Source organism: Loxodonta africana, chromosome 5 (assembly GCF_030014295.1).
Source record: "Loxodonta africana isolate mLoxAfr1 chromosome 5, mLoxAfr1.hap2, whole genome shotgun sequence".
In the NCBI taxonomy this organism is placed as follows: Eukaryota; Metazoa; Chordata; class Mammalia; order Proboscidea; family Elephantidae; genus Loxodonta; species Loxodonta africana.
In genome coordinates, this window is record NC_087346.1 from 69,723,077 (window position 1) to 69,736,862 (window position 13,786).

The 13,786-nt window shown below is 39.3% G+C and overlaps 1 protein-coding gene across 7 annotated transcripts in view; it reads right to left on the minus strand.

Moving 5' to 3' along the window:
- The window catches only part of GPAT3 (glycerol-3-phosphate acyltransferase 3), a 78,219-nt gene that overhangs the window by 13,507 nt on the left and 50,926 nt on the right, over positions 1 to 13,786 (minus strand). For 4 of the 7 annotated variants that reach the window (XM_023553298.2, XM_023553296.2, XM_023553299.2 and 1 more), the window contains 3 exons: positions 10,325 to 10,595; positions 5,359 to 5,433; positions 4,715 to 4,804 (listed from right to left, as the gene is read on the minus strand). In XM_023553298.2, coding sequence (XP_023409066.1) covers positions 4,715 to 4,804; positions 5,359 to 5,433; positions 10,325 to 10,595 — 436 coding nt within the window. The remainder of the gene's footprint in view (positions 1 to 4,714; positions 4,805 to 5,358; positions 5,434 to 10,324; positions 10,596 to 13,786) is intronic. The other 3 variants (XM_064285637.1, XM_064285636.1, XM_023553297.2) reach the window with 2 other exon arrangements.

Genomic DNA, 13,786 nt, shown 5'->3' on the forward strand with positions numbered 1-13,786 from the left:
GTCCCCTCTGACGTCCATCTTGGTCTTTTCTTTCTTTCCTGTCTTTTCAATGGCCTCTTGCTTTCTTCATGGATGATGTCCTTGATGTCATTCCACAACTCACCTGGTCTTCGGTCACTAGTATTCAATGCGTCAAATCTATTCTTCAGATGGTCTCTAAATTCAGGCGGGATATACTCAAGGTCATATTTTGGCTCTCGTGGACTTGCTCTGATTTTCTTCAGTTTCAGCTTGAACTTGCATATGAGCAATTGATGGTCTGTCTGTTCCACAGTCGGCCCCTGGCCTTGTTCTGACTGACGATATTGAGCTCTTCCATCGTCTCTTTCCACAGATGTAGTCAATTTGATTTCTGTGTGTTCCATCTGGCGAGGTCCATGTGTATAGTCGCTGTTTATATTGGTGAAAGAAGGTATTGGCAAAGAAGAAGTCGTTGGTCTTGCAAAATTCTATCATTTGATCTCCGGCATTCTTTCTATCAACAAGGCCATATTTTCCAGCTAGGGATCCTTCTTTGTTTCCAACTTTTGCACTCCAATCCCCAGTAATTATCAATGCATCTTGACTGCATGTTCGATCGATTTCAGACTGCAGCAGCTGATAAAAATCTGTTTCTTCATCTTTGGCCCTAGTGCTTGGTACGTAAATTTGAATAATAGTAGTATTAACTGGTCTTCCTTGTAGGCGTATGGATATTATCCTATCACTGACAGCGTTGTACTTCAGGATAGATCTTGAAACGTTCTTTTTGATGATGAATGCAACACCATTCCTCTTCGAGTTGTCGTTCCCAGCATAGTAGACTATATGATCGTCCGATTCAAAATGGCCAGTACCAGTCCATTTCAGCTCACTAATGCCTGGGATATAGATGTTTATGTGTTCCATTTCATTTTTGACAATTTCCAATTTTCCTAGATTCATACTTCGTACATTCCAGGTTCAGATTATCAACGGATGTTTGCAGCTGTTTCTCCTCATTTTGAGTCATGCCCCATCAGCAAATGAAGGTCCCAAAAGCTTAACTCCATCCATGTCATTAAGGTCAACTCTACTTTGAGTCTACCAGAATGCTCCTTAGAAGCAAGGATGGAGAGACTGCATCTTACATACTTTGGACATGTTGTCAGGAGGGATCAGTCCCTGGAGAAGGACATCATGCTTGGCAGAGTACAGGGTCAGCAGAAAAGAGGTAGGCCCTCAACGAGGTGGATTGACACAGTGGCTGCAACATGGGCTCAAGCATAACAACGATTGTGAGGATGTCTCAGGACCAGGCAGTGTTTTGTTCTGTTGTACATGGGCTTGCTATAAGTCAGAACCGACTTGACAGCACCTAGCAACAATAAGCTTCACTTCTTTTATCATAAGTGTTTTCATATCATTTCATTCTTCATAAGCACCACTTTCAATGGTTTCATTGTGGTCCCGGGAGTAAATTCACCATAGTTCTCTCTCTCCATCCTCCCCTAGCAGGAGAAGCTAACTTTTCCCATCAAGGATCAGAGAGTTAATGTTTTACCTTTTGCAGGTCAGATGATCCCTGTCACAATTTATCAGCTCTGCTGTTGCAGCACATAGGCAGCCACAGATGATATGTAAATAAATGAACATGTCTCTGTTCCAACAAAACATTATTTAAAAAAACAGGTGGCAGGCTATGGTTTAGTTTGCCAACACTGTCCTAGAGTTAAACCAAAAAAAAAAGAAAAAACCAAATCTACTGCCGTCGAGTCAATTCTGACTCATAAGGACCGTATAGGGCAGGGTAGAACTACCCCATAGGGTTTCCAAGGAGCAGTTGGTGGATTCAAACTGATGACCTTTAACCGAACTCTTAACCACTGCGCCATAGGGCTCCATCCCAGAGTTAGGCAAGTATTTAATACCAACGAAGCAAATTAGTTTTCTTTGGGCCTATACAAAGAAACGGAACCAAATGTAAAATGACTTTAGCATGTTTTCCTTAAAATTAGAAGTTATGAGCTTCTCTCTACATAATTAAAGTGCCTTTTCTGAAGGTGTCTCTTCTGATCACACCTCTACCAGAGCATTTTCTTCTATTCCTCATTCTAAAACTCACAGCACAACCACAAATTCATATAATTTTAGAATTTTAAGGGTCCTTGGGTCCTTGTATTTTTTTGTATATTAGGTTGCAGTTAGCTACCATCAAGTTGGCCCCTTGACTCATGGCAACCCCATGAGTAACAGGACAAAATGCTGCCCACTTCTGTGCCATCCCCATGATTGGTTGTAGATCAGACTGTCATGATCCACAGGGTTTTCACTGGCCGATTTTTGTTAGTAGATCACCAAGCCTTTCATCAATGTCCATCTTAGTCTGGAAGCTCCACTAAAACCTATTCAGCATCATAGCGACACACAGCCCTCCACTGACAGACAGATGGGTGATGGCTGCACATAAGGCGCACTGGCCAGGAATCAAACTCACTGAGCCACTGCTGCTCCTCTGTGTACCTGACAGTCCAAGTCAAAGCCGAATGCTAAAATGTTTCCCTTCTGCTAATGAGACATGAAGCCCTAATCAGTTAAAAAACAAAAACTTATCTTAGAACTGTTAAAACAATGATGTAAACAATGTTAAAAAAAATGTGATTGAGTTAACAGAAAAGTTAACTCAATCAAAATCAGTTTCACTTAGCTGATAACTTTACTTAGATACATTTAATCTTTATGATTGGAGGCGCGGGAAGCAGAACATGGTATTTTGTTTTAAGGCTCAGTGATGGCCTTTTAGAGTTGGCAGGTCTGAGACTAGTGCAAAATTATAAGTTTTGCTTTATGAAAACAGAGAAAGTTCTCTCACCCACAACACTGAAGGTCATCTTATTAAATGTTACATATGATCATAAACATACTTATAATTTTAATGACTATTAATGCCTATAGCTATGCCCTAATCTATAACTAATCTTTAGAAGCAACTTGTTTAGTTTCACATAATATACTTAGGTGATCAGGCTCACTGAAACACCTGAAACTTATTCTTCCGGAAAACAGGATTAATGAACACGTCCTGTTTCCAAGACTCCAGAGGTTTTATGATGCTGGCTCGCTGACCTTGTGATTATCTTAGCAAAGTTTGTATTTAACCTTTGATAATGTGTGAGCACATACTGCTGTCTTATAAGGTTTATGTATTCTGACATAATAGTCAACCAATCAAAATTTTTTGTTCAAAGTTCCTGATAAAATTGTATATAAAAACTTTGAAAATCTTAATTAATTGGAGCACTGATTTACTTGCCAAGTGATGTGCTGCCACATTTGCAAATTAGACTATTAAATATGCATGTATGTACTGTCGAGTCGACTCTAATTCATAGTGACCCAACAGGACAGAGGAAACCCATGTTTTCTTAAGCTGTAATCTTCATGGGAGCAGATTGCCAGGTCTTTTCTCCCGTGGAGCCGCTGGTGGCTTTGAACTGCCCACCTTTCGGTTAGTAGCCCAGTGCCAAATCATTGTGCCACCAGGGCTCCTTTTAAACATGCACAGCAATCTGTCAATGGTCTTCTGAGTTGCTTATATTTGACCCTAGAACCAGGCCTCCAGACTCCAAGTCTAGTCTTCTTTCCACCCTGCAGGCCTGTCAAGTTCATCATTTTTAAATCAGACAGACCTGGTCCAAAACCTGACTCTGCCACTCACTCACTATAGTGGGTTGCACTGCGTCCCCCACAAAAGATACATTCAAGTCCTAACCCGTGGATCCTAAGAATGTGGCCTTGATAAGAAATGGGGCCATGGCAGATGGAATAAAGTTAAAATGAGGTCACATGGATTAGGATGAGTCCTAAATCCAACTACCGTGTCTTTCTAAGAGGCAGGAAAGGGAGACTTGGATACAGGAACACAGAACAGACACAGGGATGAAGGCCAGGTAAAGATGGAGCCAGAGATTGGAGTGATGCAACTACAAGCCAAGGAAGGCTAATGATTGCCAGGAGCCATCAGAAGCTGGAAGAGTCAAAGAAGGATTCTTCTTCAGGGCCTTTGGAGGAAGCAAGACTTCAGATTTCTTATCTCCAAAACTGTCAGAGAATAAATTTCCATTGTTTTACGACACCCAGTTTGTGGTCCTTTGTTATAGCATCCTAGGAAACTAATTCTATGTGATCTTGAACAACGCAACCCAGAGCTTCCATTTCTTCAACTGTAAAATGGGACCAAAGCACCTATCATGAGGATAATAAATAAGAAGTGCAGAACCTGGGCTACATACATAAATGCCCAATAATTTAGTGCTTTTGAATGCTTATCGTTATGTTCCTTGGAGTTCCTGGGTGGTGCAGATGGCTAACATACTCTGCTGGTAACCAAAAGGCAGGAGGTTCAAATCCACCCACAGGCACCTCAGAAGAAAGGCCTGGTGATCTACTTCTAAAAATCAGCCACTGCAATCCTACGGAGCGCAGTTCTACTCTGATACACAAAGGGTCGCCACGAGTCGGAATCGACTCAATGGCAACTGGTTTGGGTTTATTATGTTCCCTCTGCAAATGAAGTGCACATTATAAAGTATTTTTGTACGTTGTTAACATCTGTGATACTCTAAGAAGGAGGAATAAACACACTGAAAATGCCTTAATCCACCTGCGTCCTCCCCACCTGCTTCCAAGGCTCTGCTATCAATCATACAGTGGATGTACTTAAAGGAAACCACGCTGGAGGCCAGCAGGCACTCACCTCTTATGGTAACGAATGACTCCAGAAAGGGCTCGCACACAGATCCGGCAGCAGGTCAGGTGGACCAGTTCACTCAGCCAGTTTTTGAAACTGAAGGAAAAAGAAAACATTTTATTGTACAGTTCTGGGCACATTTAAGAAACAATACATTAAACAATACGCTGTACCCCATCACAGCAACAGGCTGTGTTCTGAGACACACCCACAGTTCAATTCTAGTGTCCTGGAAGCATTTAATATTAAATGGCCAAAGTTCACCAAGAGAACTGGACAAAACTCTAATGGAAAGTAGCTCCCACCCTGCTAAACGCATTATGATAAATTCCTGACGAAGTTAAGCAGAAGCTTCTCTGGTCTCAGCCTTATGAACCTGCCAATACTACAAGACTCTCACTTTCCCTTGGGCTCCTCGGCCCTTTTTTTTTTTTCTTCATTTCTCCTTTAAAAAAACCAACCTCTTTCCATTTATATGAAAGTATGACAAAAAATCAAATAAACACTATGAAGGTGAAGTGAGCAGGATTCTAATAAGTGAGTTGAGACCATAAATGTAACATTATACGTAGTAATCAGACAAACGGGCTCTTCTTTGACACAGTAAAAGGACAATCCTATTTATGTCTCGATGGAAGGAAACATTTCACCTGCTATCTGGCAGTTGCCCAACCAGTGTAGTTCCTATAACGAGAAAACTAACCCCAATGAAAGCCAAGGTTACCCTGAAAAAGAAAAGAAAAAGTAATGCAAAAGTTAGTTGTACAGTAAGGAAAAATGAAATAACCCAAAAGTTCAGAAATAAGGAAAGAGTAAATAGATTGTGGAACATCCACGCTATGGAATACGACGCTGCCAGCCCAAGTATCGGGTAAATCACAGACTCACTGGTGCAGTGATTAAGTGCTCGGCTGCTAACTGAAAGGTTGGAGGTTCGAACCCACCAGTTGCTGCCACTGCTTGAAAGAAAGATGTGGCAGTCTGCTTCCGTAAAGATTTACGGCCTTGGAAACCCTATGGGGCAGTTCTACTCTGTCCTACAGGATCTCTATGAGTCGGAATAGATGCAATGGCAGTAGATTTTTTGGGTTTTACAGGTAATGTCGTGGAAGAATGTTCCTTAATACATTTTGAGAGGCATAAGCAAAGCAAGTTTCAGAATAACAGAGAGTATGATCCCATTTTCAAAATAATAACAAACATGTATGTACAGTATATGTAGAGAAAGGGCCTGAAAGTTTGTCTGCAAAACTCTCAAGTTCAGTCTATGTAATCTTCAGAGGGTAAAGAATGATAGTGAAGGAAATAAAATAAAAAGTCTTTCCCTTCTGCTCCTGTGGACTATTTTAATTTCTTTACAATATTCAATATTAATTTCTTTTATAACATAAGAAAAAAAATTATATTCTAAAAAGGAATAAGTTTAGGCTGAAAGTACATATTTTATTACCTTGTTCTATAGTCTTTGGTGTGGTGTAGTATGGTTATAAAAGGCAATGCTTGTAAAAGTCTGAAAATAACTTGCTTTTCTTCATTTATTAATGAGGGGATAAAGGGATAAAAATTAAAATTTTTCTCAAAGGAATTTAGAATTTGCAGTAAATTTCAAGAGAGTTATACTTAAAGGTGCTTTCATAGTAAGAATCCCAAAATATATCACCGTGTAGGACATCATTTAATGCAATTCCTTTTTTATTATGCTTCAAGATAACTCAGGAGTTTGTCAATAAGGTAACCGACAATACTTCTCCATAGAGATGCTTTCTAATTTTTGAAGTATTTTAATACACACTTAAATGATTTTTCAAAAAGATAACAGTTGTTTTTAGAAACAAAATTACTTAAAAAAGAAAAGGTTAAAATTTAAAATCTGTAGAAATAAATAGAATTTGGTTAAAAAAGGAGAAGAAAATCATTAGTTGAATCACATTTCACAGACAAGATTTTTTTTGAAACATTTTACTTCGTAAAATGGAAGGAAACAGAAATTAGCTCATTGCCCTCTCAAATCGAACCAGAGGCCTATCTGTATCTTCCTAGTTTTCTGAGGGGTGTTACCGTATTTTGTGGAACGGCCGAGGTTTTCAATACACCTGGCTAAAACGAACAGCCACTGCAGTGTCAGAAGGACTCTTTGTGTTTGGGGACACTACTTGAAATAATGCCAGGAACAGGGGCCATTGTCAAGCTGGTCTACTACTAACATGTAACCATCTTTACCTCTTTGCCAGACATTTGGAGCACTTTATCTTAGCCAATCCCCCATTTTTACATTAGATTATGATAAAACAGTAGCTAACATTCTGCGTCAGGCAATATTTTAAGTGCTTTTTAAATTTAATTCATTTAATTGTCCCAAAAACTCTATGAGACATAAATATTACCATTCTCATTCTACAGATGAGGAAATTGAGACATATAAAGGTTAAATAACTTACCCAAGGTTACACAGCCAATAAACAGCAGAGCTGGGATTTGAACCCTGATGAGCTGGTTCCAGAATCCATGCTCCTAACTATCTCATTATACTGCCTCTCAGTAGATTAGTATCATTTTACATAGTAGTTTAGTATTATTTCATATTGGAGAATAGCTTAAAGAAGTGAGCTCAGTCTTCAGGAAAACCCCATCAATAAAACATCTGAGTATGCACCCCCAATGCATTTGGGAACATATATATATTAATGTACTGATATCAAGTATATTATAAAACACTCACTCACAACATGAAGAATAAAGATGCAAAAACATTTTATAAATATAAATAATATTATTTTGTATAAATTAGTATTTTTAAATTACATACTTTAATGTTAAAAAGAACTTTTGCCCTCACTTAAAATGTAATTAATATTTCTAGTAACAGGAAAGCTTTTTGAATATGCTTCCTTAGAAATACCTTGCTACGGTGTTAAACTTATAAGTCTTGGTTTAACACCCTCTGAAGGTCAGATAATGTTTTCTTCAGGTGCAGTAATTTCATGTCAGTCAGAAAGGCCTGGCAATCTGCTCCCATAAAAATTAAAACTCATTGCCATCGAGTCAATTCCGACTCACAGTGACCCCCTAATCTTTAGGGGAGCAGTCCTTTTTCTCCTGAAGTGGGTTCAAACCTCCGACCTTTTGGTTATCAGTCAAGTGCTTAAGCACTGCGCCACCAGGGATCCTCTGTTAAAACTACAGCCTAAAAAACCCTATGGGGCCGTTCTACTCTGTCACATGGGATCACTGTGAAATCAACTCAACAGCACCTAATAACAACACAACAATGCTCCTCAATCTCATACCCGAATTATGCAGAGGTTTTCAAATATTTTGTCACCTTCCCTAAGGAGAATCCCTTGTTCCTACACATTAAATCAGAAGAGGTTGCATTTTAACATGTTTAACAACTGAGTTCGAAACTACTGAAACTTTTTATTTGCTAGATTAACAAACAGACCAGAACTTTCTATTTCCCAGTTTCAGTGAGCCAGCTATGAGAGTTCTCATAGGTGACACAAAAAACACAATCTGTTTTTTCAGAGCTTTATTGACCATATAATTCAGTAGACTGTGTAATTCGCCCATTTAAAGTGTACAACTCAATGGTGTTAGAGTTATTCAGCCCTCACCAGCGTCAATTTTAGCACCATCTATATTTTGAATTTTTTTTTTTTATATTTTGAAATGCTCACTTTGTAGCAACTGCTTCTTTTACTCTTTTGTTTTCCTTTTCTTTTTACTTTCTCACTGAAGAGTGTGTACTAGGAGTAGGAGTCCCGATTCTGTCATTTTCTTCTTGTTCTTGGATGCTTGATTACTGGAATTATCTCTGTAAGAATGTTTTATGTCACTTACCTATTTTGTGAACATTAGTTAGAACTAGATAATTAGAATCATAACACCATTTTCTGGACCCCCACAGTGTGATGAAAACTAACCAACAGCAAATGACGGTACCTCAAGCACTCCGTGTTGCAGAATTCTCACTCTTCCCTCAGCTGCCTGACTCATGACCATGTGAGGATACAAGAGCTAATCCAGATATAAAACTTCACTAAAGTTTAATTTTTTTTTTTAGCTATAAAAGTAGAATAGCTACCAACCAACCAGCCAAGTTGAGTCGTTTCCAATTCATAGTGACCCTACAGGACAGAGTAGAACTGCCCCACAGAGTTTTCAAGGAGTGCTTGGTGGATTCGAACTGCCAGCCTTTTGGTTAGCAGCCGTAACTCTTAACCGATACAACACCAGGGTTTCCAAAAGAATAACTAGAATAACTATTCCAATAGAATAACTAGAAGCTTCTAACAAACAGAAGCCTTAGTATTTTCTTTCTGAGTGCCAATGGATAGCCTTGAACTTCCGCAGGGTACATGAACCCCACTTAGGGACACTGGCTTAAGATTTAAGCAAAAGTACATGTGAAACTCTGAATTTCACTTTGCTAATACAGCTGAGGAAACTCTGGTGGCATAGTGGTTAAGTGCTACAGCTGCTAACCAAAGGGGTCGGCAGTTCGAATCTGCCAGGCGCTCCTTGGAAACTCTATGGGGCAGTTCTACTCTGTCCTATAGGGTCGCTATGAGTTTAATTCGACTTGACGGCACTGGGTTTGGTTTTGCTTTTTGGGGTTGCCGCCTCATCAGGAGGTACTCATACCTTGAAAGCAGAAGGGGACCCAAGTGGGCAAGTTTTAACAAAAGAGTGAGCAATCATCATCAAAGTGGACAGGAACAAACTCACTCTTCTGAAACAGCTCTCTCCCATGTGGTAACCTGTCGCAGGAATTCTTTCTTTCGCCCTGAGTCAGAATCGACTCCACGGTAACTAACAGCAACAACGACGTGAGGCTGTGAACCGGTACAGACCAGCAAAGCTGGGAAAGGGACTCCGGTGCACTGTTGGTTTGGTTGACACCCTGGCAAATGTGACACTGTAAATCCTCTCTCCTCTTCTTTTTTCTAACTTCCCCTTTCTATCCACCCCCAGACGATCTATGACAGCAGAGTGAATCCAGATTGTAAAATATATGTTGGATTGTAAATACACACGTTCATTTGGGAAAAAATATTGCAAGAATAGATGCTTAATAAGTTCCTGCAGAGGTCCCATTTGGTGGTGTTTTCTAAGCGGGAAGTAGTAGGATTCATATCTGCCTTAGTGCTGCTGTAACAGAAATACAGCAAGTGGGCAGCTTTAACGAACAGAAGTTTATTTTCTCACAGTTCAGGAGGCTAGAAGTCCACATTCAGTGGCTTTAGTGGAAGGCTTTCTCTGTCTAGTCTAGGGGAAAATCTTTGTCTCTTTCAGCTACTAGGTTCCTGGGCAACCCTGTAGCAGGTATCCTTGCCTCAGTTTGTTCTTACTTGCTTGCTTAATCTACTCTTTTATATCTCAAAAGAGATTGATTTAAAACACACCCTACACTAATCCAGCCTCATTAACATAACAAAGAAAACCCAAAAGAGATTATAACCACAGATGTAGGGGTAAGGATTTACAACACATATTTTAGGGGGACACAATTCAATCTATAACAGCACCACAATACTCTTACGTAGTCATTATAGAAATGACCAGAAAAGAAAGCTGAATTATTCATAGAACCAAGTTGCTGGACAGGTTTCTTACCGCAGAGGCAATAGGACACAGTAGCGTACTATCACGCCCAGCACCCACACCATGGTGAGCCGCAGACTGATGTACTGGAAATTTACGTTGGTCCTTGTGAGGAGATTCCATGACACTAGCTCCTCTGAGGAGAATCTCTGGGTCACTTCATCTTCCACAATGGCTTCCAATCCCTTCTTGGAGAAATAAAACACGTCAGAGAGCTCAAAGCCACTTCCTCGCAGACCAGAGAGCCCTTTTTCCATGGGTGACTCATCTCTTTGGATAATACCTTAAAAGAAACATCAGGACATGAGAAAATGCCATAGGACAGAAGAACAGCTGGCCAAAAGGGCAGATTTAAGACTGTGCAGAATACCAAAGACAAGCTTAATGGGTGACATGGAGCAGATTTCAGAAAAAAGAGACAAGCAATTGCAGAGGGACATCACTGGAAAAAACTGGAGTGAAATCACTTAAACCTACATAAAATGGCCCCTACTGAATGATTTCAATTAATTGTGAAGCAATGATGGTCTTTAATAACCCTTTTGCTTATATTTCCTCCTTATAAATCATTAATGAAAGAACTCACAGATACAAACTCCAAAATGTAAATCTAGACAATGTAAAAATAAAAACTTCTGTTCTCCCCTTAATAAAAACCATAAAGTCAAAAAAAGCAAGCAAAATGGGGAAAAAAAAATTTACCACAAAGGCAAAAGACTGATGTTTTCAATATATAAAAATTATTTAATAAGAAAACAGCCGCCTACAGAAAAGTAAACAAAGTTCATAAACTGAATTCATACAGCCAACATAAAAAAAAAAAAACCAGTGCCGTCAAGTCGATTCCGACTCATAGTGACCCTATAGGACAGAGTAGAGCCGCCCCATAAAGTTTCCAAGGAGCGCCTGGTGGATTCGAACTGCCGACCCTTTGGTTAGCAACCATAGCACTTAACCACTACGCCACCAGGGTTTCCACAAGCAACATAAATAGCTAATAAATATATGAAAATATTTTCACTAGTAATCAAAGAAATGTGAATTAGACAAAGATTGATCTATTTATATTACCAAATCAGCAATAATTTTATTTAGTGATTAAGTTCAATGATGGAAATTATACAGGTACTCTCTCTCATTCTACTTATACAAGTGTAAAACTAGTAGCAACTTTGTCAAAACCAGTTTGGGGTGAAAAGACTAAAAATAGTGTTGTCATTTGATTCAATAATCCCAATTCTAGGAACCTGCCAAAGAAATCCGAAATGTAGGCAAAGCTTCACTGGAGCGTTCTTCATTATAATCAATCCAGACAGTGAGATATAATACATCCATTAACAACTATGCTTACAAAACATTTTAATAACATGGATAAAGACTCTAGTAAGGAAAAAAAAGGCAGGATTTAAAAGTGGTTTAATCTAACTACATGAAATATATAAATATGCAGAAAATCTCAAGAAGGAAACATTAAGTGATTTTCTCTAGGCCACAGGATCAGATTTTTCTCTTTATACTGTTACAGTATTTTCCATAAAGAAAACAATTCAAAGATCTTTAAAGCAGCATAAATTTTTGTACATTGAAAAACTGACTATTGCCATCCAGTTCTAATTACTAACTAAGAATAACATGAGAAGCTCTTTGGAAAATAAAGATTAGCTATATATATTTGGAGCACTTACTGATGAAGATCAAAGACTACAGTCTTCATTATGGATCACAGCTCAATATAAAGAAAATAAAAATCCTCATAACTGGACCAATAAGCACCATCATGATAAATGGAGAAAAGATTGAAGTTGTTAAAGATTTCATTTTACTTGGACCTACAATCAATGCCCATGGAGGCAACACTCAAGAAATGAAAAGACTCATTGCATTGGGCAAATCGAGTGCAAGAGGTCTCTTCAAAATATTAAAAAGCAACGATGTCACCTTGAGGTCTAAGGTGCACCTGGCCCAAGCCATGGTATTTTCAATCACCTCATATGCATGTGAAAGCTGGACAATGAATAAGGAAGACTGAAGAACTGACACCTTTGAATTATGGTGTTGATGAAAAATATCAAATATACCATGGACAGCCAGAAGAATGAAAAAATCTGTCTTGGAAGAAGTACAGCCAGAGTGCTCCTTAGAAGTGAGGATGGAGAGACATTGTCTCACGTACTTTGGACACATTATCAAGATGGACCAGTCACTGGAGAAGGGCATCATACCTTGGTAAAGTAGAGGGTCAGCTAAAAAGAGGAAGATCCTCAATGAGATGGAATGATATAATGGCTGCAACAATGGACTCAAACATAGCAATGATTGTGTGGATGGTGCAGGACTGGGCAGTGTTTCATTCTGTTGTACACAGGGTCACTATGAGTTGGAACTGACTCAATGGCACCTAACAACAACAACATATACATAGTAGGAGTCCCTGGATGGCACAAATGGTTAAGCACTGGGTTAATAACCAAAAGGCACCATGGAAGAAAGGCCTGGCAATCTGCTTCCAAAAGATCACAGCCTTAAAAACCCTATGGAGCAGTTCTACTCCGCACATATGAGGTCACCATGAGTCAGAATCGACTCCACAGCTGCTAAGAACAACAACAAAGCACGCAAAACATCCATTTGCTCCCTGGGTGTGTGTGTCACAGGGAATTTACTACCAACAGTAGGCTACAATTTGTAATCTCTTATTTTCTTAGTAAGAACCTGGGTACACAAGCAGTTTGTGACCAGCTGCTAACAAAGATTGCCAGCTTGAACCCACCCAGCAGTTCCAGAAAAGAAAAGCCTGCTATCTTCTTCCCTAAAGATTACACCAAGAAAACCCTACGGAGATCAATTTTATTCTGTAACACATAGGGTTGCCATGAGTTGAGGGCCAACTCGACTGCAGTTAACAACATTTCCCTGGGGTCTCTTCTTTTAAGGTAGAGACTGAGATGTTAAATTTCTTGAAAGATTTTCTAACTGTCCAGTTGATTGGAAAATCAGTGAGGAACGAAAATGGAGGGTGCTGTGGAATGACCTTAAACTACAAAATACAATTGGCTATCCCCTGGAAAGCTTACACGTGCATCAACAGAAGGAGCAGTAATATTTCAGGACTTTTTTTTTTTTTTTTTTTGAAGGAGAGGCAGCATGATGCACTAGAGGAACGAAGACTTGGAGTCCAAAGTCAAGTTCTGTCTAGGACAACCACCAGCTCCATGGCAGTACGTAATAGATAAGTCAGTTAACTTGCTTTCTTCATCTATAAAATGAGAAGATGGGAAAAATTTCAGCTTTCTTTCCCAACCACCACTGCAGTTGCCTGTCAAATTGGCTCTCAGTGACGCCATGTGTGTCAGAGTAGAACCGTGCTCCATGGGACTTTCAATGGTGTATTTTTCAGAAGCAGATCACCAGGCCTTTCTTCCAAAGCACACCTGGTTGAACTTGAACCACCAACCTTTGGGTTAACGGCCAAAT